General features: G+C 42.2%; 1 protein-coding gene and 1 long non-coding RNA gene across 2 annotated transcripts in view; one reads left to right on the plus strand and one right to left on the minus strand.

Annotated features, from left to right (window-relative positions):
* The window catches only part of LOC119203771 (uncharacterized), a 33,076-nt gene that overhangs the window by 4,867 nt on the left and 2,183 nt on the right, over positions 1–26,026 (plus strand). The gene's annotated exons all lie outside the window — the stretch shown is intronic.
* The window catches only part of LOC119203755 (xenotropic and polytropic retrovirus receptor 1 homolog), a 34,121-nt gene continuing 10,962 nt past the window's right edge, over positions 2,868–26,026 (minus strand). Inside the window, exons 2-16 of the mRNA XM_037457199.2 lie at positions 16,874–16,925; positions 12,158–12,259; positions 11,812–12,035; positions 11,120–11,269; positions 10,662–10,745; positions 10,267–10,348; positions 8,862–8,948; positions 8,650–8,747; positions 8,379–8,558; positions 7,334–7,499; positions 7,059–7,253; positions 6,458–6,624; positions 6,245–6,384; positions 5,611–5,832; positions 2,868–5,486 (exon numbers count right to left, since the gene is read on the minus strand). Of these exons, the coding sequence (XP_037313096.1) occupies positions 5,432–5,486; positions 5,611–5,832; positions 6,245–6,384; positions 6,458–6,624; positions 7,059–7,253; positions 7,334–7,499; positions 8,379–8,558; positions 8,650–8,747; positions 8,862–8,948; positions 10,267–10,348; positions 10,662–10,745; positions 11,120–11,269; positions 11,812–12,035; positions 12,158–12,259; positions 16,874–16,925 (2,004 nt within the window). The 3' untranslated portion in view covers positions 2,868–5,431. The remainder of the gene's footprint in view (positions 5,487–5,610; positions 5,833–6,244; positions 6,385–6,457; positions 6,625–7,058; positions 7,254–7,333; positions 7,500–8,378; positions 8,559–8,649; positions 8,748–8,861; positions 8,949–10,266; positions 10,349–10,661; positions 10,746–11,119; positions 11,270–11,811; positions 12,036–12,157; positions 12,260–16,873; positions 16,926–26,026) is intronic.

The raw sequence follows: 26,026 nt of genomic DNA on the forward strand, positions 1-26,026 counted from the left end.
ATGTGATGACAGAACTCGTAGTATTTCCTCATTAATAATCTTGTCAACATTAGACCTCTACTTGATCCAAAGTTGGAGAACTGCTTCACTTCTGATGTTCAAAGCCTCGGTTTGTGGGTGCAATGCTCTCAGCATCCGAACAAACTGCCTCAGTCAAAGGAAGGTCTCTTCCTGGGAGTTGTTCTTGTGCCGATGTGAGGGTTTCGGGGCAGACGATGTCACATGGGTCCAGAGGATGTCACATGGGTCCAGAGGATGTCACATGGGTCCAGAGGATGTCACATGGGTCCAGAGGATGTCACATGGGTCCAGAGGATGTCACATGGGTCCAGAGGATGTCACATGGGTCCAGAGGATGTCACATGGGTCCAGACGGTAAAGCCCTCTGAGGCTAATTTGTGCTTTTGGGCAACACAAAACAAATTGAACTGCATGGCGTACGGACAGATCACCTGTTAAGGGAACATGTTGAATGTCGTCTTAGGTTTACACAGAATGTATTGTGGCCCAGACCTTTAATAACTGCCTCGCTCCTCAAAGCAACAACACAGTCTGAAGATACCAAAATAAATTAAAATAAAATATATACATAATGCCATATCACCATCATCATAGCTTTGCTGTGGGAGATAAAGTGCCAGCCTTCCACTGCAACTTTAGGGGTTATTGATTGCATGTATGGTCATCTCAAAAAAACAAATATCCTCATTAAAAGACAACGACATCATTTAAAACAAGCAAGTTGCCACTAGTTTGTGTTTGCTGAAAATAACAGAAGGAAGTCAGAGGAGAGACACAAGACATTCTCAGAGAACTATCAAAACAAAAATATTGCTTTTGACAACTTATTTGTATGTGATTGTTTGAACACAATTATGTTTTCCATTAATGTACCTAAATAAAGTCCAAGATGAACAAATAATAAGTAAAAGGATCACAAATTGAACCAGCTTTTTGTACTGAGGGTTAGTACTCATGTGACTGACTTATCGAGGGGGGGGAATCACCTGTCTGTCACACTGAAACAGCTTTAATAGAAAAGCAGTAGTGGATTGTCTGGAATGTAGAAGAACAAAGAACAGCGCGGAATCCAACACTACGAGAGGAGCATGTGCATCCTATTTGGCAACAAGATGAAAATATTAAAATAACTGAAGACAACCACTTCCTGGAGGTTCCGTTGCTAAACTCTAGTGTAAATATGCCAGAAGCAAGTTAACCCAATAAAAAGGACGGGTCTGGAAGCTTGTGAAATGTGCTCAGAATGTTTAACAACTCATCTGACTCTGTGGTCACTGTGGAACAAGCTGTCAATAATACGTTCTATAAGTATCTCAACATAAAAACCTGAAGGATTATTCAGATAGTGCAGAAAACATCAGAATTGTTTCCTTTTCGATGGAATGATGGAGTCTGCTAAATGGACAACAAAGCAGAGAAGACAAAGCCCTCTTTTCAAAGCCTAAAGGTTCTCAGAATATTACATAAACCACAAGGCTACATTGTTCCTCTGTGTGAACGCAAACAGCTTCTGTACCCGGACAGGACAGCTGCACCGGGTCTGATGACCCAACAGGACCACTACACTCATCGTCCCAATCTAGAAGAGCATTCTAACATCTCCAAAACAACTGAATGTGTTCTATTGGCCGAGACAAACCAACCCACCAACTGAATGTGTTCTATTGGCCGAGACAAACCAACCCACCAACTGAATGTGTTCTATTGGTCGATACAAACTAACCCACCAACTGAATGTGTTCTATTGGCCGAGACAAACCAACCCACCAACTGAATGTGTTCTATTGGCCGAGACAAACCAACCCACCAACTGAATGTGTTCTATTGGCCGATACAAACTAACCCACCAACTGAATGTGTTCTATTGGCCGATACAAACTAACCCACCAACTGAATGTGTTCTATTGGCCGAGACAAACCAACCCACCAACTGAATGTGTTCTATTGGCCGAGACAAACCAACCCACCAACTGAATGTGTTCTATTGGTCGATACAAACTAACCCACCAACTGAATGTGTTCTATTGGCCGAGACAAACCAACCCACCAACTGAATGTGTTCTATTGGCCGAGACAAACCAACCCACCAACTGAATGTGTTCTATTGGCCGATACAAACCAACCCACCAACTGAATGTGTTCTATTGGCCGAGACAAACCAACCCACCAACTGAATGTGTTCTATTGGCCGAGACAAACCAACCCACCAACTGAATGTGTTCTATTGGCCGAGACAAACTAACCCACCAACTGAATGTGTTCTATTGGCCGAGACAAACCAACCCACCAACTGAATGTGTTCTATTGGCCGAGACAAACCAACCCACCAACTGAATGTGTTCTATTGGTCGAGACAAACCAACCCACCAACTGAATGTGTTCTATTGGTCGATACAAACCAACCCACCAACTGAATGTGTTCTATTGGCCGAGACAAACCAACCCACCAACTGAATGTGTTCTATTGGCCGAGACAAACCAACCCACCAACTGAATGTGTTCTATTGGCCGAGACAAACCAACCCACCAACTGAATGTGTTCTATTGGCCGAGACAAACCAACCCACCAACTGAATGTGTTCTATTGGTCGAGACAAACTAACCCACCAACTCAATGTGTTCTATTGGCCGAGACAAACCAACCCACCAACTGAATGTGTTCTATTGGTCGATACAAACTAACCCACCAACTCAATGTGTTCTATTGGCCGAGACAAACCAACCCACCAACTGAATGTGTTCTATTGGCCGAGACAAACCAACCCACCAACTGAATGTGTTCTATTGGCCGAGACAAACTAACCCACCAACTGAATGTGTTCTATTGGCCGAGACAAACCAACCCACCAACTGAATGTGTTCTATTGGTCGAGACAAACTAACCCACCAACTGAATGTGTTCTATTGGTCGAGACAAACTAACCCACCAACTCAATGTGTTCTATTGGCCGAGACAAACCAACCCACCAACTGAATGTGTTCTATTGGTCGATACAAACTAACCCACCAACTCAATGTGTTCTATTGGCCGAGACAAACCAACCCACCAACTGAACCTAACACACATGACTCAAGCTTTCTCAATGACTTTAAACATACAAAAAAATAAAAACAAACCATTAAGTTTGGCAATAAAAGAAGCTTTATGAGAGGATATATTGCTCATTAGGAATTGATTTCAAGCAGGGCTTCCTGGAGGATTCTGGAAGTAAGTCACTCATCTACTCAAACAGCAAAACCGTTCAACAGTAAAGCACAGTGTTAATAAAAAGGGCTCATTAATAAAAGCAATGAGTAGTAGAAAGTACAACCTAAACAGAACCTTCTCAACCTAAGTCCATTGTGACACTTTAAGACATAACATGAGCTGTTGTTGGACCAACAAGAAGTACACTGCATACAAAAAAACAAATCACTACCTCCATTCTATTAGAGACACTTGGACATTTCCCCCAGTGCAATCACAACTACATGTCATCATCCAACAGTGGAGAATGGATTCATTTTGTAGCTCCAATGGTTCGGTAACAGATGTTACACCTTTAAATGGGATTGTGCAGAATATGATGATATAAAGTAACTACAGATACTAAATAACAGACCCCTGCAAGGCCCTAAACTACCAGCTGTTAAGGAATGTTACAGGTAATTCTCATACAAAACCAAGGCTAAGACCCAGAATAAACCAATAATGGCTGCTTAAAAAAAGAACATACAAGGGCTGTCACCCATTTCTATTTTAAACTGAATAATTCAGCAAAGCTGCAGTTAGTAAAACACATCACTTTTTTAGATAAAGGAGCATTGGTAACAGTAAGGCTGGACTACCTTTTAATGTTCATTAATAGTGGAACAACAGGAAGATAATGTAAATGAATAGGGAAGGAAAGAGTGTGAGTGGGAAACAATGCGTCAGTTAAGCAGGATCACAGGTAAACATGGAGGAAGTTAGAGTGGGCATTAACGAGGAAGCATTTAATACTAGAAGACTGTTTCCAAATATATCCCTGGATCTCTCTCCATTGAGCTAATACAGGCTAATCACAGCTATTATGTGACCAATAGTACAGTAACATTCGGAACATACAAATACATTAAAATCATTTGGTCTCAAGACTAATCTTTACATATTTAAAGTGTGTTTTTGGAACCTGAGTTACGCATGTATCTCATGAGTGTAAAACCAACCAATCAAGACGACCCCCCCCCCTTCCATCCAGATTCAAGTTGAGCTAGACCATCAATATGTGATAAACAGGTGACCTCCCTCCTTTTCATCATCCTCACATTTCAATGGACCAATGTAATGCATCATAAACCAGTCTACTTCAAGTGTTGTCAATCAACATTTCATCGGTTTTTTGTTTGACGTTGAACTAAGCGGTTTGTGTTTAGGTTCATTCCACTCATACATACAGAAATAAGTAGGCATCCATTCAGTAAAACCACTTCCACACTCAGGTAGTGGAAGTAATAAGATGTTTAAGGTGATCATGTTCTTCTCGAATCGCCACATCGGTTCCATGCAGTCTGAACCCTTTCATACAGCCTCCTGCTTTGGTCGGGCACTGGTACTTTTACTACTTCATGTGCAAGTGTGTTTCTTCTGTAACGCTCATCCATCAACAATAAAACAGTTGAAATCACAGTTTGTGTGTGTGCAAACACACAATAGGCATTCCTCTCCATTCCGCTCCTAGAAAGTGCATGTTTCGGTGTGTGTGTGTGTGTGTGTGTGTGTGTGTGTGGTTCTAAAGCGTGTAAGATGCAGGTAGGCAGCTCTGTGATGATTTGAAGGGGTGGGAGGAGTCAAGCCATTGGTGGCTTTTCCACATGGTTGTCAGCATAGTCTGGTGACCAATGGTCAGGAGGACACTTTCATCCCCTTTCAGTTTGCTTTATATTTACTCCAAATGAAAAGTTGACTTGTATCTCTCGTGGTGTGGTGTAGGTGGACACAAAAGTCCAGGAGAAAGACCTTTGGTCCTCAACAGCAGCAGGTTGGAAGTTGCCGGCCTCTCCCTGTACGGACACGGAGCGGGGCCACTTCCTGTCAGAGTGAGGGGGGTGCGCTGCTCATGCTAGACTGGGGCTTTTTTAACAGAGCTCAAGCAATGATGGTAGTTAAAGAGGTGCCCACTGAGTGACCCACCTACAGCTTAAGCCCACCCGTGATTATTGTTAAAGGTCGAGGAGAGTTTGATGGTCATGTTGCTGGGTTCAAGAGGTGGAAGTTCCTCCCTTTTTACAGTTCTGAACCAAAGCAGAAGCTCCGGATTACGTAGGCGGAGAGGTTCAAACCTGTCCTTGGTTGAGAGTTAAAAGCCTGACTCGCTGGGTAATTCCTCAGTTAGGAGGTGGAGTTTCCTTTAAACAAATTCTGGACCCAGGCGAGGGGCGTGGCCTGATGTCAGGAGTCATCATCTGTGTCCTCAATCAAAACTTTGGTGTCACGGGTCTTGGACCTGAAATGGAAACGTGTAACTTAGAGGGTGAAGGCTTCCAACACGAGTTGCATGTTGATAGCACGTGCACATAGGGGTCCCCTAACCAATCTGCAGTCTCCCCCATTCTACATCCCAGACTCACTGTGAGGCCAGTCGGGGTCTGCGTAGACTCATGCTGTAGCTCCTCTTCCAGCTCTTCTTGCCCTGCCGGTTTCTGACTCCGTCTTCCTGGTCCATCATCTGCTCCAGCAGTGTCTGGTCGTCAGCATTGAGCGGAGCCACGCTGATGTCTCTGACTGCCCTGAACTCACCACAGTTATTCAGGTGTTCATTCTCCAACCGAAAGAAGTTCCACACAAAGCGTCTGTGAAGGAGAAGCACTGACTGTTTAGCTTCCAGACATCACGTAATAAACATTGGAGAAATGTGGAATGACGTCATGTCCGTCACTAATGCCTTCATCCAAGTTAGGGGATAAAGGGTCATATTATTTGATCTTATATTTTTAATTCTACATTACATAACATACTGGTTACTTGGTGAATAATTATAATCACAAACAATCACATCTAATCATGTCAAACATTTGCTTTTTACAGCTTTTAATAGAGAATGTCTAGTATTATCATTGTAACTGACATGTTATGCAATGGATGAGGGAGATAATATGATGGCTATATTAATGGCTGATTAATTCTTAGGAACTAATAAAAAAAAGTAATGAAAGACAAGCTATAAAAGAAACAAAAGTCCAAAAATAGAACAGTCGTGTATACCTGAAGACCTCCATTGGGGCAAGTACAGTGGCCAGGATGTCAGAGATGCTGTAAAACCCAGAGACCGTGCTGAGAGTGACCGTTAGAGTCCATGCGAAACGCAACAGCACATCCTCCACTATGGCGCTGTAGTAATAGGCCTGGGGAGGGACAGAACACCATTATCGCATGGCAGTGCATACAGTTCCTCTTCCTCCCTGTGTGGAGGCATACCTTGTGTGGGTAGACTATCTCCTCCCTCAGAAAGGTGTTCTCTCCTGCGTTGCGGTCAAACAGGCCCCAGTCCATTTTCAGGTCCCAGATGAGTGTGTAACACGAGCTGACCACTGAGCAGCCGACATACAAGTACAGGAAGATATTGGCGTCAGCGTGGGCTTCAGCTGAGGAGAGAGAGAAGGGTGTGGGGATAGACACGTGATGGAAATCTCAGTTAAAGATGTCTTTATTTATCACTGACAGATACTGTGGCTCACTTCTATCTAATATAAATGTATATAATTCTGAAGCTTGTCATCGGTGCACCGGAGACGTATGCGATGCAAAATCTGACTCCAGCGGTCCTGCTTTGGCCTGGAGGCCGCCATGCCCCGCTAGAGAAAAGAGCCACAGCAGAAGCTAAATCGGGACTGACTGTAGCACACTGTCTGACCCTGCTGCAGGAAAATGGGACCTGCTGAGAGACCCTTCAGAAATATATATCTGGTTGCATTCTTTTTTTTAATGAAGTACCGGCACTAAAAATATTCAAAACCGTAGCGTTTTCCACGTAAGGGTACCTTCCTAGTACCGGTACACTGTGTCGTCTCCATTGTACCTTTATGTGTGCTGTACAGCGCAGCAAAGGTGACCACAAAGAAGGAAGTAGAGTATTTCCCAGCGTTGACCAGGTGAGGGAATGCCCGTTTGGTGTCACGGTAACGTCGAAGACACTGGACGAATCGGAACCAAGCAGGAAGACACTGGATGACCGCACGGACGCCATAGGAGTAGGAATTACACACGTCTTTGCCTGCAGAGAGTGGAAGGCAAGCAGTGAGGTCACGGCGAGGTGGATCAGAGGCTTTACAGCATTTCATCTCTCTGTCTCACCTTCACTGCTAATGAGTCCGTTGTGTTTTGTCCAGTCCAGTTCAAAACTGTAGAAACAGATCATATACTCCAGATCCATGAGAACCACACCAAGAGAGTTTAACTGGTCAGCCAACCAGAAGTCTGCAAAGCCCACATGATGAAACGGAGCAGTCACCACCCGGAACTGTGAAGGAAGGGACCGAGGAGCGAGGCCAATTAAACACTGCATTTAATACACCAATAACTAATGTAACAAATGAAAAACATTTCAAAATCTAAAGTGTGATATTCTCAGTTGTGACAATTTTATCAACTGCTCTAACCTTGAACTTCAATGTGTCCACCACCCAGCCCCACCCCATTATTCTCAGCTGACAGTACACATCATTGTCACCACAGGTATTTCAGAATGAAAGAGTTGAGAGGTGCGTTTGAGTGACAGCCGAACCCGGTGTGGTCCCCAACCAGCCAACGTGGTCCACACTGCACTGAAAACCACGCTACAATCTTTACTATTCTCTTTCAACTATGGCTGGTTGTTTTATTATTATTTAACAATTATAACGTCAACTTAAATTATACACATCTACTTGTAAAACCAGCAGATATATTTAGACATTGGTAGAATCATATGAATAAAAATGATAATTAGGGGCACAGAGAGAAATAAAGTGGAAGAAGAACATGTACCCTCTCAGGTACACGTAGAATACCATTTAAAAAGGTACGTGACCATTTACCAAAATGAGCTACTAGTAAGGCTGCTTTGCACATTTAGATTCTTAATACAAGAATAAACCTGCATATATTGCTTCATAATACACAGCCTATTGAATTTAATTATTTCAGGTTTCTTTCTGTAAGAAGAAAAATGTGTAATTCAAACGTTTGAATGAAGTATGAAAAGTATTGGAGTATGTAGAACTGAAACAACGAATCCATGATATGGACCATTTCATTTAAAGTTATTCTGGAGTTTCACTGCAGCATGAATACAGGATGGAGAACATGTCGGTGGAACAGCGTGATGAATACAAAGTCATTTGTCATCGTGGGATGATACCAAGAGTTTGAGCAGCCAGAAGCGGGACTTGTAGTAGCACGTCTTGAAGGGGTTGATGAGGAAGAGGAAGAAGAGGCCGTAGAGGGCAAGAGGGTTAGCCTGCATTGGTACCAGGATGCGATCACTGAAGAGACAGGACAGCAGGCTGACGCACCACAGCACCCCCAGCAGACCTGCAATCTACACACACACACACACACACAACCCCACTTAACTACTGATAGACAGCTCATGGCTTTCAGTAGTTGTTGGACACAATGTGTGTATGGACCTCAAACAGATGTTGGTGTGACAGGTTGTTTCTGGGGTTGAGTTCAAAAATGAGCACATGGTTGACTCCTGCCTGCCTCCATCCATATGTGTTGATGCCTAGACAATTAAAAAAAGGTTTAGTCATTATTGGGATTATTCCTCCCTCCTCCCAGTTTGAATGAAAAGATATTTGTCACTCGAGTAAGCGTCGTATGACATGTGTGTCCATACCTAAGAGGAAGAGGAACTCGATCAACAGGAAGCCTCCTCTGTAGATCCGGACCATAGGCCAAACATCAGCACTCCCAGCAGTCACAGCTTCAGTGGAGGAGGAGCAAGGCACAAGTTTATTAGTGTTTATCACTCAAAGTGCTTCAAATAAAACCATTAAAAGCATCAACACATAAGTAAAAAAAAGTAAGAACATTGAAACGAAACATTTTAAAAAGACATCAATACAACAATCTAAAAAGGCTGCAGCAAACAGAAGTCTTCAGTCTGAATCAGAAGCTGCTGAGTCTTTCTGGGGGTTTGTTCCATGTGGAGCAGAACCCTGAGGCTGCTTTTCCATGTTTAGTTCTGACTGGGAACACAAAGGAGACCCGTCTCCGATGACCCGAGGGGTCGCGATGGTTCTTAAGGTAGCAGCGAATCAGACGTGTATTTTGGCCCTAAACCATTCAGTGCATCACAAACCAACAGCAGGAAGTGAAGGGTTTTTTTGGACAGGAAGCCAGTGTCAAGACCTCAGAACTGGAGTGATGTGATCCACTTTCCTGGTCCTCAGGGTTCTAACTGAATGACTTTTTACCTTACACTAGTGCAGTCTACTGAAGAGGATTGCACAGACTAGTTTGATATGTTAGATATACTCTTCAGGGGATAATAGGCTGATTTCTTAATTGTCTTTATATGGCTGTTCTGATTGAGGTCCATAACTCCACCTACATTCTGTCTGGTTTGTAGTTCGAGGTAGAGAGACAGAAAGAGAACAGGTACATTAGATTATTATGTGACTCAGATGAAGATGAAGCACTGTCCCCATATATAAACACACGTGGTAAACCAGTCCCACATAATCAACAACTCGTTTTAGGTAACTGTGCCATGACTGAGAGGGACACCTTGCTGGGTGTCCTGAACTACAGTTTGGTTCCTGCATTCATGTCTTTCAGCAGGTAAAAGAGAACCTGGTAAGACGTTTCTGAGAGGTACTGAACTGAACTAACTTTCACACAGTGCAGTCACAGAGCTACAGGGCAGTGCTGGGGTTAAATGTCCTGCTCAAGCACACAATGACATAACGACATTTAGTCTAACAAAACAACAAGGTATGAATGTGTTATATATGTAAAAAGATAACCTTAGAGGAATGCTCTTTGGTTTTAACGCTTTATAGAAAATAAAACTTTTGAGACGTTCACATTGGTGATACATTCTAAAACAGTATGAATTATGATGCATGATTAATCTATGCATGCATTTTATCCAAGCCGTGTTGGTTCTTCACCATACTGAACGTTACTGAGTTATTGAGTTACTAAAAACAGAGTCACCAGGTGATTACAAGTTCAGGATCAATATTCTGAGATGCACAACTTCTTTTCTAGTAGTTTTTCAGGATTGTAGGATTTACCTGTAATAACCACTGTGACCAGTAAGACCAGGAATACTCCGCAGTACAAGCCCACTCTAAAGGTAGTCCACGCAGGAGCAGGCTGCAGGCAGACAGACACAGTCATGTTCATAGCACCATGAGGTTATTTACAAAGGCCTGACACTCTATCATGATGGGAACAACAACAACACTGGGGTTTAATAAAAAAGAATGGACTTCTGGGCCATCTGGCAACATCAAACAATCAAACATTCTAGAGCTGCTCTGTTCTACTCTCCTCTTATTTTGTTATAGTATATCATTATAGAGACCATAACATTATAACATTTACCTAATAGAGTTCTATATGAGGGATGAAATATTTAGAGCTTGTGTTTCTGATTTGGTGACGTAACTGTGTGTGTATGTGTTACCTGTGCAGCTCCAAGGGGGGGGACCCTCAGCCTCTTCATGGCCCTCTGCCTGTCACCACCTTCCAACTCTATTGTGACCAACGCCTGAAAGATGCAGAGAGGATTTTGAATATTGATAACAACTGATAAATGGACTGTACTTGTACAGCCCTTTTCTAGTCTTCTGACCCCTCAAAGCGCTTTAACACTACATGACATCATTCACCCATTCATACACTGATGACAGGAGCTAACATACACAGTGGCACCTGTCCATCAGTCACTAACATTCACACACGGTAGTCACAGCTAGAGGAGCAATGCTGGGGTTAAGTGTCTTGCCCAAGGACACATTGACATGCAGGTTAGCCAGGGATCAAACCACTACGATCAAACTACTAAACTGCTTGAGCACTGATGAAGAAGAATATGTGGCTATCAGCATGTTTACATGAATATCTACACGTGTGGGTGAGCACCTCGGTCTCAGAGATGAGCTGAGTGATTTTCTTGCATGTGTAAAATGGAGCCACTTCCACATGGACGACCCTCCAGTCAGCCCCCCTTGACGTCTCCAGAATCTTATCATGCTTCTTCAGGATCTTCCTGAAACCTGTGAAGTTTAGGTTCTACAGAGACATGGACAGGGAGACAAAAGTGTTCAATGAAAGAATTGAACCCATCAAAACTATCAATAACTTAAATATAACCGAGTGTTGTGCAGCTGTGATAAGTTAAGCCATATACTGTATATAAGTGGACATCGTGAAATAAAATATAAATATCACAATGTGCACTTTTCTCTGTATACATCTATACTGACATATCTGTGTAGCCACAAAAACATGAGTTATCTGGACTAAAATTCTCCTTCTTGACTTAATTAGAAAAAGCACTAAACTAGTTTTTCTGTCATCAATGCGTTGGATATTTCCATAACTTACAGGAAAGCCACATGTTGCCACATAGCTGACTTGTTGGAAGCAGGAACATTGGTTATCGATCATCTCCAACTCTAGCAGGGGACACGGTGTCACCAAAGGTGCAGCTGCTGATTCTCCCTAAGCTAAGCGCTCTTGTTTTTTGTTGGATGTGCCAAGAAGGAAAAACAACACTAGGAGTTGCACAGAGCCGATTCTGCTTCTGACTTTGAAGGTGTGTGAACATGCACCTGGTAGTTCTGCAGCAGGATGAGGCTGAGGTAGAACTCTGAGAAGGCCAGCTGCAGGTCCTTTATGTTTCTGTGTTTGCATCGCTCCTGCTGCGACAGGGCAAACACCGTCTTCCTCCTCCTCAGGCTCCGCCCATTAGCCCAGCTCTCCCTCTGGGCGTCCAATGATGACTGCAGCTCGTTCTGCAGGGTGGCAAATCGCCGCTGAGCCTCAGCCAGCTTTTCTACAACCAAAAAGAGTTAGCCGATGTTACAGATTATACAGAAATCCTGTTGATAATAAACACAAGCAACTGTCACATCTATATCTAAATGTCCATGAGGGTGTGAGTGTGGAAGTAATTACCAGAGTAGAAGGTGTTGATCTTGGCCAGCTCTTTTTCACACGTCTGAAAGAACTTCTCCTCAAACTTGGCATAGTACCTCTTAACTGTATCCTCGTCTGTGACTGAAAGGAAAAGGAGTTTGTAGATAAGTTAACCTTCATAAACAGACTGTGTCACAGCATCAATTAAACCCCCTGAATGCATATCCAAAGGAGGACAGAAAGGACGGCAAAGGCAGAACAAGGAGTATGCAAATGTGGAATTTCCAGGTTTTGTGCAACGCAATAATGTGCTCAGACCAGTAGGTGGAGCAGTGAGGTCATTTCCACTCTTATGTATGTAGGTCAGAGGTCAATGCTTCCAATAAAGTTGAAGTTGACTATTCCGACATGAAAATCTTCACTCAAAAACATGTGTATGTTTATTGCAGGTCACTCTGAGACGAATCTCGTGAAATCTACATCAAACTTCATGGCAGTTTTAGACTGTAGCTCCAATGTTGCAACATTAGCTATTTAACTAATTAACTAATTAACTATGCTGCTTTGAAATACTGCAAAACAAAATAATACTCTTATTTTGTTTGCCCCCCATCAGGTCAAAGACAATGTCCCACCAGCCAGTGTATTCTGCACCATCTCATGTAGTATTCTGAGTGGTTGCTTTGAGAGAATATGTCCCACAGCATCTAGGACCATGTTGCTCTCATAACGGGTCATGTCCTCCTCAGACAGCCAAGAGTAAGCAGGCCTTTTGGGCGTCACCTCTATCAGGCCAGCAACAACCAGTATAAAAGGTCTTCTAGGATAATATATTATCATCATCATCATCATGCAGTCAGATCCAGAATATAATGGCCTTTCTCTCGCTCTGTTGTGATGTTATCTGACAGCAGTAAGGCCCTGTTCCTGTTGTGGACTCTCAAGGGGTCACATGCCTTCTTCCTATAAATACAAAGTCATGCACTGAAGCCGTGTGCCGTCAGTCAATTATCTGAAATCTATAACACAAGTTCATCGGAAAGATAATGGCTAGAAGTTAATCTTATGAAGTTTGCACAACGTGTTTCAGGATTGTTCTTTCTAACGGTCTTTGTTATCAGGGCTGGGCGCCATGGCCAAAGATTCATATGACGTTTTTTGTATGCCTCTGGCCGTGTGACATCACGGGATTTGTTGTTCCACAGACTCTTTCCCATGTTTTCATGACATTCTTCGTGTGACCCAGCATGCAGTTCTGTGGTGGAATTTATAAATGTCTACACTATCAGTGTTAAATTGTTTATGTGTCCCTGACTGTTGTGCTGTGGAGCGTTTGTTGTGGGTTATTAATTGTTGTTACATAGTTATAACAGTTATGACTCCATCTCTAAACGTAGGACAAGTAGCTCCGAGGCTGCGCCCTCCACCATGAGACGAGTTCAATTCCCGTTCCTCCCATGCGGTCAGATGTTTTTTATATTATTTTACCAGACAAAAGTCCTGTAATTTCATCCCAGAAAGGACAGCAAGGACCTGTGCATCCAACCACTAACGTGCACCTACTGTCACGACAACATCAAGCCAACAACAGAGCAGCCGGGCGCTTGAGTCACACGGAGTGATCCACTGAGCTTCAGATCGGCTGCTTTTAGACGAGACACCAAATTAACTGAATCAGTGGTCCCAGCCACCCCCCCCTTCCCTCTCTCACACCATCGCACAGAAAGCCACCACAGACCGCCGCAGTAATCTCCTTATCCTTTTTTGGCCTTATTCTGCTCTTTTCGCTCTGTCTAGGCTCAAGTCATCATGATTATTATCATGATGACCCGTCTGTCTCTAGGTAATAGGCTGTACTTTCCGTTGGGCAATGAATGTGTTTTAGCTCTATTTTTTAGCACCACCCTGCTCTACAGTCACACAGCCATGAACTAAACAGGAGTACACGTTGATCCACATGTACGCATGCAGAGTTTTCCTTGATATGAGATGTGCTGAGAGACAGCCAGCACCAACGGGATCTGCACTGCACAATCCTGCCAATGGATTTTTCTGAATTTAACCTTGTGTATAGATGCAATCAGAGGTAGATGATACCTTGTTTTGCTTTTAAGTTATTAGGGTGAACCAAACCATTAAATAGGACCACTTTATTTCAATACTATTAAGGTGCCACTTGAAACAAAAGACAAATCAACAAGCTGCTCAACTCAAAACGGCCCACAACAAAACGTACAAAGTCATTCCTGCCCTAATCTGTTCCCCATGTATTTTTGATCAAAAACAAGTCACTGAAGACGTCCTAAAATAAACTGAAGGAGGGAAACAATGGCAGTCAGGTGGATTTAGTCATTAGGCATACGATAAGAATGGAACAGGCTGTGAATCACAGAAATGAGCAACATGTGACTGCAGCCATTCCTAGGGACTATGTGGGACAACATCAAGTGTTTTACAGCTAAAGTACATTTCATAAAAGAACAAGGTACAGACCGGATCTGTAGGGAAAGTATCCTTGAATAACTTCTGTTGTAATTCAGTGCTATACATTTAAAATTTAGCATGCAATTAAACTAAATTAACTTGACCTTCAATTATAATTGGGTAGGAAACACTGCGATATTATGAAGTCCTTCTCATAAAGTAGTGGACAAATCAAACTTCCAACATAATGATGAAAAAAGCAAACGTTTATCCTGAATTCCCGTCTGTGCCACATCGCTAGTAGCAGCTAGTACCTGAACAGTCGCTGAGAGCGTCCACTCCGAACCACACATGCCAGAAAGATCAGGGCAGAACATGGGGACGGCAGGACACTGGAAGTGGGCTGAATTTCAAGAGCACTCTTTGTACAGACAGTGAGAGTGGGTCGGGTACTGTCCTCTTATGCGGGGAGATCAGCAGCTTTCAACATGACAATGAAAAGGACACTGCTGTCCCTGGTGATCAACTACAGGCACAATCCCATTGGGTGAGAAACACTGATATGTGTACATTAACCCTACGGTGTACAACATAGTCAGCTTAGAAATACCTGCCTAGTCACGCTGGATAATTGTACAAGAAGATTTACTTAAACCTTGAAGATAAAAGTGTGGAACCGTTTCACATGATGCTGTCACAGTGAGTTTCATGTGATCAAGGCAGCCAACACCTTTTGGTCCTAGAGGCCGTGGTATTACTGGCTCTGGTCCCAATTACTGCATGGATAAGCAGAATAGGGCCAGATACCACACAAATACAACTGATGTGGCTGGGATGCAAAAGGTGTTTCATACATTGTTCCATATTGTCTATTCATTCGTTGATCAGACCAATACAGAAACAGTGTTTACAGATCCTCAGCAGGGTCCCCAGTGTAGCAGCAGAGTATGTTACAGACTGGAGAGAGAGCTGTCCCAGCAATGACAATGATACCAGTACCAACACCATGACGTTGGTCTTGCTTCACCAGTCAGGTGCAGTCGGCCCCCTTGGGAGAGCCCAGAGTGGTTTTCATAGAGGAACAGCTCAACAATGCTATGAGCTGGAAGCTCGGGGTTAGCATGTGTGCTAGGTTTTTGTCTTTTTTGATGCCCTGGAAAAGGCGCTAGATTACGACTACATTGATTTTTCCGTATTTTGATGTGATTTTCTAAGTTAAACTCTGTTGCATCATACTCCAACTGAAAATTGGCCCCATTAGTGGTGAAACTCTTTTGGCAACCTTCAAAATAAGATGAAAGGAAAGCTAGCAGGAAAGGCGTAGTGCGCTAGTCAGTGCAGGTCACAACAGGGCCTGTCATTACATGAGGAAAAATAACTGCTTCATGACGACTCCAGACTTTTGGAGGCCTTACATGTTGGTTATACAGGGGCTGTTGTTAGAGTATTTATACAAAGACACATAATTAGGTTATAATTCAGGATGAGGTAGCCCTACATGAAAAGTAAGCAAGGAGCTAGAGGTTATAGTTGATACAAAATATAATATAACAAACGTCTTAAGGGCAACTTTTGTTTCTCAGCAAACCGGTTGTGGAAACTGTGTGTTGACGTCACACAATCAATAACGATGGGTAATATGACCTCAATTTTATATCAGTATTTATTCCTTTTTATGTATTAAATGGGATACTCCACTCAAAACATGATTACATCACTGACGCTTTTATCCAAAGTGACTTACATTGCATTATAGCCCGTGCATTACATTTTGCCTGGGGAGCAGTTGGGGGTCAGGTGTCTTGCTCAAGGACACTTCGACATGGCACATGGCCCAGCCGGGATTCGTACCACCAACCTTGCGGCCCCCAGCACACTGCACTACTCCATGTGCCACCATCGCCCTCGATTGAATTAATGTAAAAGGATGTTTATGTTTTCAGAAGTAAAATAATATCTCAAAGAATCTGTTTATGAATTTCAGACTGAGTATTCTTTCACAGATTCACCGCTAGTGGGAGCTTGCTTACCGTGTGTGTGTGTGTGTGTGTGTGTGTGTGTGTGTGTGTGTGTGTGTGTGTGTGCGTGTTCGTGTTCATTGCAGCGGAATGAGAGGAGTGGAAATTGTACATGTAAAAAAATAAATGAATAACTTGACGGGGGCGAGGCCGCCCCCCATATAATGGTATGGGAGGAATTGGAGGTTCCCCAAACAAAACATCCAGTGTACTTAACTGCCTGTAGGGTTCAATGGGGTTCAAGAACACACATTTATAGGGTTCCGTTGTGCAGGACATCTTTTAATAATGAACCTGAACACGCAAATATTACCTTCAATGGATGGGGCCTGGTCCTGAGCAGCATACAGCATCTCTTTGAAAGCCTGCAGACATAACATGAGAGGAACCATCACATAATTGAAAATTAAACGTTACATAAAATATTGATCTTGTCAAACGTTAAAAAGGCGAGTATTGTGTTATGAACCATCCCTGTTAGTCCTGTTTGACACTCCAAAACCGCCTGTAATGGGGCAGACCGTTTATAGCTTAACAAGCATAACCACTTCTTGTTTGGTGGTCTGTAGTGTTGGAGCTGTGGACCGGTTCATCAGCAGCAACCCGACCGTACACACTAGAGGAAGTTTAGCAAACACATTCCTTAGATCTGGAGGGAGCTCATTAAGCTCAAGGACATTTGAACCCAGGTCACAAGAGAATAAATCAAGACACATTATATCATTCTTGATTTTCCACCAATGGTCGGAATAAGTCACTAGATTTTTTGCTTGCTGTTTTTAAGATGTTATAATACATTACTAAGAGGCTTTGAAATGTTTCACAATTGACAGAAAGGTTTGCCACGCTGGTTAGGTCGCTGCTGACATTAACAAGGTTGGGCAATCCGGACTAATATATATATATATATATGTATATATATATATATATATATATATATATATATATTGTGTGGTAAGAGTGGCCAGACATTAGCCACTCAGCGTTCAAAAGTTTAAAATTCGATTTCTAGTTTCGATTCTCAGTCTGCCGGCGCCGACCGGAAATAGAAACCGCTGAACACCAACGAAGAAGAGTCCACCGGAAGTGTTGGCGTAACAGAGCGATCGAACATGGATACATGTAAGATCTTTGATGTGTGGTCAGCAGCTTGCTGTACGAGGACCACTACACTGATTATCAGCCTCTTGGTGTTTGAGTAACAAGACAAACGGTAGGTGTGTGTGCATTCAAATATTTACTGTTTATTTTTTGTTACTGTATCCAACCTCCTCCTCTTAAAATGATAAAGCTAATTATTTTATGACTGATTATATATATGGTGCTCAATATTATATATATCATTTCTAATTTTAAATTAAAATGAGACAACAGCTTGTTAATAGTAAAATATTTAAGTCAAAAACTAAATTAAAACGTATTAGCAAAACCAGCTGACGTGGTGACGTCATCAAGTCAGCTGCTGTTCCAAATGTGGAAATGACCGTTCTCCCGAACCCGCGAGTCAGTCTCCCGAGTCTATTCTCGCCGTCTCAGGTACTGACAAAGGGCCCTAGAGTGTCCCAGCCAGAGCCCTGACTTGAACCCCATTCAACATCTGGAGAGAAGTGAAAATGTCTCGGCACCGACGCTCCCCGTCCAACCCGATGGAACCTGAGAGGTTGTGCAGATAAGAATGGGAGAAACTGCCCACAGACTGGTAGCATCAGACTCAAGAAGACTTAAAATGGTAAATGGACTGCACTTGTACAGCACTTTTCTAGTCTTCTGACCACTCAAAGCGCTTTAACACTACATGACATCATTCACCCATTCACACACTGATGACAGGAGCTACCACACACAGTGAAACCTGCCCAACAGTAACTAACATTCACACTATGTACATTTAAAACCTAAGGAAATCATTTGGAAGTTAAAAAAATTTAAGATTTTTTTTTTACTTTGAATATACTAAATCAAGACACCATTATTGTTTAAATAAATGAAACTTAATTTGATCCAGTTTAGCAAACAGTTGGGTTGAAAGTGTACGTCATATCCCTCTTTAGAGACCCACACAGTGTAGAAAACACAACCCTTCCAAAAGTGTAAAATGAACGCTGACGCTGCACAGATGTATCACTGTAATTCTACCTTAGCTGCTCTCCCTCCATCCCGTAATAATACATGGCTCAGGCTCGCTGTTTGTAAATCTGCAGCTCTGGTGGAGTCATTGAGAGCCTCAACGCTTTTGCGCCCACTTCAGGCGTATTTGTTTTGCAACGTGCGCGTGAAAGCGTGGCGAGGTGTGTACAAACAGACTGCCTATTGCGGAATCTGACAAAATGAATGTGCATTTCTGAATATCATGCAAAAGCTCATTACTTTCAGTAATTCAACATAAAGAGGCCCTGAGTAGGGTTGGGTATCGTTTGAATTTGAACGATTCCGATTCTTTTAAGAGGCAGGGTCAAAAAAGTTTAAGTTTAAGATATTTTAAATGAGCTAGCTAACCAAGGGTCTTTCTGAAGGAAATAGTCTGACCTTCTCCATCAATGTTAATTCTATGAACTTTTGATTAACTTTACAATGAATTTCTAACAGGGCTGTTTTCAACTACAATATAAATATCAAACTGTGAACTTAAATATTGTATAAACATTATAAATTATGAATATATTTTAACAGGGGTACACTTTCCTCAAGAGAGCTTTATTTTTGAAACCTCACAAAAACACATTTACACGTGAGTGTGTGATACTGCAGGTACTTAAAGGTTACCTTGCTCCCACTGATGGGCCCTTGGAGCCAGTGGAGGAGGCAGCGCGTCCAACACGGGGCTCACATTTACTTCCACTCCACGACCTCGGAGGTGCTTCATCATATTAGACGTGCACCCTCTTATGCATGAAACAAGTTTGCTGCAAATGTTGCATTTTGCAGAGTTTGTGTAACCACACTTTGGAGCGCCGACGCACGCTATCCATGTTCGATCGCTCTGTTACGCCAACACTTCCGGTGGACTCTTCTTCGTTGGTGTTCAGCGGTTTCTATTTCCGGTCGGCGCCGGCGGACTGAGAATCGAAACTAGGAATCGAATTTTAAACTTTTGAACGATACCGGGTAAATCACAGAGCTAGTCCTGATTCCACTCGATCCTCCATACTCGATACCCAAGCCTAGCCCTGAGTCTCAGTAAGTTCTAGTAGGAGAGCAGCACAGTCTTCCTCTTTCTGGCTCCCTGGCAAAAGGGTCAGATAATAGAAGTCAGTCAGTCAGATATTTCCCAATGCCAGAAGAGCACAAGACCATAAAGCCCTCACTGTGTGCTACACAGCCCCCCCCCCCCCCCCCCCCCCACCCCCTCCTAACCCCAACCAACGGTCTGCGGAACTGTCTGTTCTGCAGCAGAGCAAGTGAAGGTCATGCTCATGGCCCACTCAGCCAGCCGTACTCACTGTCTCAACAGTGCAGCCTGATCCAAGTCCACTTACAACAGGCCCCTTTTCACAGCAAGGAAATGCAATGTTGAAGATGTCTATGTTCCCTTTAGCATTGGATCGTGCTGAAGATGTTGGTGTTTGGCCCGTAGACCATTTTATTTAGTCAAATACACATCTTTAAGATATTGAAAAAAAAAAAACGTAGCAAGAACAAGACAGCACTCTAGAACTGCAAGAATACATTGCAAGAGAAGACGAGAAAAAGAATAACAACCACAGCATATTATATTTAAATTTGCCCAGCATCAGTCAGACATTTGGATTGTTTCATCAGGTCGAGTCAGTACGTTTTTTTATATCTTGATGAATCCTTTGACATAATCGTGGATGGTCAACTTTTCCAAAGGAAGAACTTCCAAAATCTCTTTACGCTAATCATCCGCAGAAGGGGTTTGGAGAGAATTGCCACAAACAATAGTATTCCAAATGGTTTAGTGGTGTTTCTACTCTTTGCACTGCTCACGGCTGCCAGAATACATTGAGGGGTTGAAACCTCAAAGTCTCATCCAATTAGGAAAACCACTTCTTCCTCCACTTCTCTCCAAAATGTTTTTAGATTTGCACACTTCCAAAACAGGTGTAATTAAGCTTCAGAATCTGAAGTGTGTTTTCCATAATGGATGTCTATGCATCTTCATCTATCTGACACTGCATGTCAATCTGCCACTGTTTGCGGATGTGGTCACTGGAGTAATTAGGATTGAGCCCAAAGGTTGCATGGACATGAGAATTTGGAATGGGTTGTGTAAGGATTTCTTCCAAAAAGCCGTGTGGGACATGTAGGGTTTGGGATATATAATGTCTTATTTCTAGGTAACAGAAGAATTGTGACTGATGTCACTATCCTAGAGTTTGACATGTTGACATGAGGGGAGGAAGTCTGGGTTTCTTGGTATGGCAGCCAAAAGTGAAAAATGATTCATAGATATGAAGTGGACCCTGATCCTGCTCCGTGTGTTCTGTACAATAACGTTGTTGTAAACCTCCAACTTGGCCTTTATGTAATTTACAAAAGGGACAGCTCTTCAAAGCAAGCAAAACCACAATATGTCGACTCCATGTCAATCCATGAGTTTGTAGCCTCTGGATTCACTCATTCATATATGTACCGCATTTGCGCTGCCCAGTAGTAGAACTTTATGTTAGGGAATCTCAACCCTCCTTGTTGCCTGTATTCTAAACCTTTTGCCCTGCCAGATGAATTGTGTGAACATTTTATCCAAGTCATGAAGAAGCTGTTGAGAATTGAGTGTGGCTGAATCTGTAGGGGACACAGCACTGAAAAAGTGCTGACACACACTAAACTTCATGCTTTCCCACACTTCTCCTGAGGTGTGTTTGCATGTCTCAGTGTGTGTGGTCAGTAAGCAGGCTCAGCATGTGCTAAGGAGCAAGTTTCCAAAACAAAACCAACTGAGCTCAACAGGAAGGACAGCTCTGCTTATCCTCACAGATTACCCTACTTCGGTCCTTTTCCTCTTCTGCAGCACTCACATTATGGCTAACCCCTTCTGACTGGATGGAGGCTTGTCTGCTGCTGACTGGGCCTCCAGCGTTTCCTCCAGCGTGGTCAAAGCCCTTTGACAGCAGCAGCGTTCTGTTCTCTGCTTCCAAAGTCATTTGTTCCGTAACCAGGGACTGTTGTTAGACTCAGTGCTCTAGAGGCTTTTGTGAGTATTTAACTTGTATGGTGATGTTTTGTTTGAAGCTCAGGCTGCACTCACTTTTTATTCTTCTTTTCACGCTCTTTTCTCTTGTATCCTGGAGAGCCACATTTAATTTAGGTTTTTTGTTTTATTTCATTTCTAAGCAGACTTGGCTCTGAAATGACATAATAATAGGGGTGTCCATCCAATATGATGCGATAGGAAACAATGTCTAAAGTTCAGCCTGCTACAGGCTGTGACGCTAGGGCTGTCACAATAACTACAATTTGTAGTACAAAATGAATTGCGATAAATAATATTATTGTGGTGTTCAGACAATTGATTACATAAAGACAATATAATACCATAATAATTAAGGTAAGCGGTTTCAAAATAACAAAGAATGTTTTATTCTTCCGAATATTTAGAAATTAGAATCAGAATGTGAAATAATATATCCTAAAACAGTTTACTAAAACAAATAATCCATTTATATAGGGGCTTAATTATAGCAGGTTTAGTGTTTCTGATCACCAGGAGGAAGCCCAAATGCAAATAACATCAGGTTGCAGGCTTCATAAAGGTTAAAAAGGAGTGAATTCAATCACACAGCAGTTTCATCCGAACAATGTAGGAGGTTCTGCCTGGAAGAGCTTTTGGCATTTTGGGGACAAGTTTCAACAGCTTAATTAAAAATATCCAGCAATCCTAGTGATGTTTGGACTGTCACTGATTTATGGCAAATTTGCACCAGGAACATGCCCAATTGGAACTAGTGGTTTCACAAAGACATTAAAACACAACTCGTTTGCATTGATTTGATCATCATTTGGTCATTATTGGTTTACAGTTTGATTTTGAGTTGTCTTTCGGTTTTATGATAAAGTGTTGGAAATTAAAGCTTTTTAATGTAGCTTCATCAATTAATGGAAAAGAATAACTTTTTGATTGTATTGATTTCCTCTCCTGCACAATTATTTGCCTTTATATCATTAGTTGGAATGCATTGATGCATTGATGCATTCCAACATCCGCACCTTTCAACTCAGCTATTAAGACTATTCAAATATTACTACTATATATATATACACTCACCGGCCACTTTATTAGGTACCCCATGCTAGTAACGGGTTGGACCCCCTTTTGCCTTCAGAACTGCCTCAATTCTTCGTGGCATAGATTCAACAAGGTGCTGGAAGCATTCCTCAGGGAGTTTGGTCCATATTGACATGATGGCATCACACAGTTGCCGCAGATTTGTCGGCTGCACATCCATGATGCGAATCTCCCGTTCCACCACATCCCAAAGATGCTCTATTGGATTGAGATCTGGTGATTGTGGAGGCCATTTGAGTACAGCGAACTCATTGTGATGTTCAAGAAACCAGTCTGAGATGATTCCAGCTTTATGACATGGCGCCTTATCCTGCTGAAAGTAGCCATCAGAAGTTGGGTACATTGTGGTCATAAAGGGATGGACATGGTCAGCAACAATACTCAGGTAGGCTGTGGCGTTGCAACGATGCTCAATTGGTACCAAGGGGCCCAAAGAGTGCCAAGAAAATATTCCCCACACCATGACACCACCACCACCAGCCTGAACCGTTGATACAAGGCAGGATGGATCCATGCTTTCATGTTGTAGACGCCAAATTCTGACCCTACCATCCGAATGTCGCAGCAGAAATCGAGACTCATCAGACCAGGCAACGTTTTTCCAATCTTCTATTGTCCAATTTCGATGAGCTTGTGCAAATTGTAGCCTCAGTTTCCTGTTCTTAGCTGAAAGGAGTGGCACCCGGTGTGGTCTTCTGCTGCTGTAGCCCATCTGCCTCAAAGTTGGACATACTGTGCGTTCAGAGATGCTCTTATGCCCACCTTGGTTGTAACGGGTGGTTATTTGAGTCACTGTTGCCCTTCTATCAGCTCGAACCAGTCTGGCCATTCTCCTCTGACCTCTGGCATCAACAAGGCATTTCCGCCCACAGAACTGCCGCTCACTGGATGTTTTTTCTTTTTCGGACCATTCTCTGTAAACCCTAGAGATGGTTGTGCGTGAAAATCCCAGTAGATTAGCAGTTTCTGAAATACTCAGACCAGCCCTTCTGGCACCAACAATCATGCCACGTTCAAAGTCACTCAAATCACCTTTCTTCCCCATACTGATGCTCGGTTTGAACTGCAGGAGATTGTCTTGACAATGTCTACATGCCTAAATGCACTGAGTTGCCGCCATGTGATTGGCTGCTTAGAAATTAAGTGTTAACGAGCAGTTGGACAGGTGTACCTATTAAAGTGGCCGGTGAGTGTATATATATATATATATATATATATATATATATATATATATAAGGGCCGGGACTCGATTAAAAATATTAATCTAATTATTTAGAGGCTTTGTAATTAATTAATCGAAATTAATCGCATATATTATACATACAAATATATGACCTGAGAACAGTGAGAAGTCATTTTTTTCACATGGATTTTTATTTTTATTCAACCAATTCCAGTGTAGCAATAGCATATTTAGAAATATAGTACTTTCCGAAATTCAGGTAGCCTATAGGTAAGTAGACCTTCTGTAAACTATGTTTTTTTAAGTAGACCAATACTTTCAAGTACATTCAGAACATTGGTTAATTTTTCAGACGTGGTCTTAGTTACCCTGGTCCTTAAACCAGTCATCTGGTGCAGTGTGTTGGGTGTGGGTCCTTGTACGTCCACGCTAGCTGCTAATTGTGTTGCGTTGAGGTGATACTTGAGGCTCGATGTGAATTCCTTGTTGCACAGCTTGCACACAACCACGCTCTTATCGACGCTTCCATCCGTGTGTTTATTATAAGAAGATTTCCCATTCACGGGGCCACCCGACACGGTCTCGTCAGCTTCTTCGTTCATGTTCACTGTGGTTTGTCGTTGTCTGAAGTCATGGACGCTAGTTGGTGCTCCAGTATAATCGGTCCTCCGAAACTCCTCCAGTGAGAAACGTTCCGCGGTGCAAAAAAAAAGTGTAAAAATGCGTAAAAAATGTGTAATGCGTTATTTTTATGTGTAATTAATTAATCGCAATTAACGCGCTAAAGTCCCGGCCCTAATGTATATATATATATATATACACACACAACATGATTTCCAATGGATTACATTTTCAAATCCTCTCTAAACTTTTTCAGCTTTTCCAATCTTTCAGCTAGAGACACCATTTAAACTTTAAAATGTTGACACAGCTTGTTGATATCTACTATACTTTTTTCATCATCACTAAAATTGTTTCATTAGTTTTTGGGTCCGTTTGGAAGTTAGAATGGATTTTTCGGAATGTCCCGGAATTTAGAGTGAGCGCTGTCTAAGAATACGTTTTTTTCTTTACGGCCACAAAATTAACAGAATGTGTAGGGGCAGCACAGAACAATCACATGTGTGGGATTGAGGTGTAAAATGTCTATTACCGTTTTCACCTCTAGCAAAGGCTTACCTCACCACACCAGCCACCTCTGTCCCTAGTGAAAGGGTCTTTTTGATGTTGTAACCTCAGAGATCTCAGCTTCGGCCCGAGAATGTTGACATGTTGATTTTCCTTAAGAGAAACCTCTTTCAAAGTTTCATGCTCCACAAGCCAGTGTCAGTTTATTTGAAGAGTTTTGATGTGGGATTTTTTTTTTTTTTTTTTATATCCAGTTATTCTTTCTTATTTAAGTAAATAACTATTTTATAACACAAAAAACAGTGTTCAACAGTGGTTCTGTAAGAAATATCACAATTTTATATTCTTTTGTTAGTTAAGATATTGAATTACACCAGTTAACTTGTGAGATTGTTTCAAAAGAAAAGAGATGTTTCATGTATTTTGTTGTTTGAGAAGACCATGTGTGTTGCACACAAACTGTTTTTACAGAGTTTCTGTAAAGGAAAATAAAGAAAATATGATTTTATTTTGTTATCATTTGTCTGTAGCTCATTTGGATTAAAAACATAGATCGTGAGAAAATCTTATGAACAAAATATCGTGAACCATATCAAATCATGAGATGAGTGCATTGTTACAACCCCCAACCGTTTGTGACAAATAAACCATTTGTACCACTAATAACTGTACATTTATAAAATTACACCACTGAACTGCATGTTGGGTACAGCTTGCCACAAGTAGTAACTACATCGCTGTGAGTGACACAGGAGGAACAACGAGAGACCAGAGATGCACCAACACAACTTGTGCCCAACAGAGGAGCTGTGTCTGTTGTATGTTTAATACAAAAATACAATATACAATATCAGGAATTTTTGACGTGTCCTGTGCTCAGAACGTGAAATGGAAGGACAAGGACACAA

Source organism: Pungitius pungitius, chromosome 15 (genome assembly GCF_949316345.1).
Source record: "Pungitius pungitius chromosome 15, fPunPun2.1, whole genome shotgun sequence".
NCBI lineage: Eukaryota > Metazoa > Chordata > Actinopteri > Perciformes > Gasterosteidae > Pungitius > Pungitius pungitius.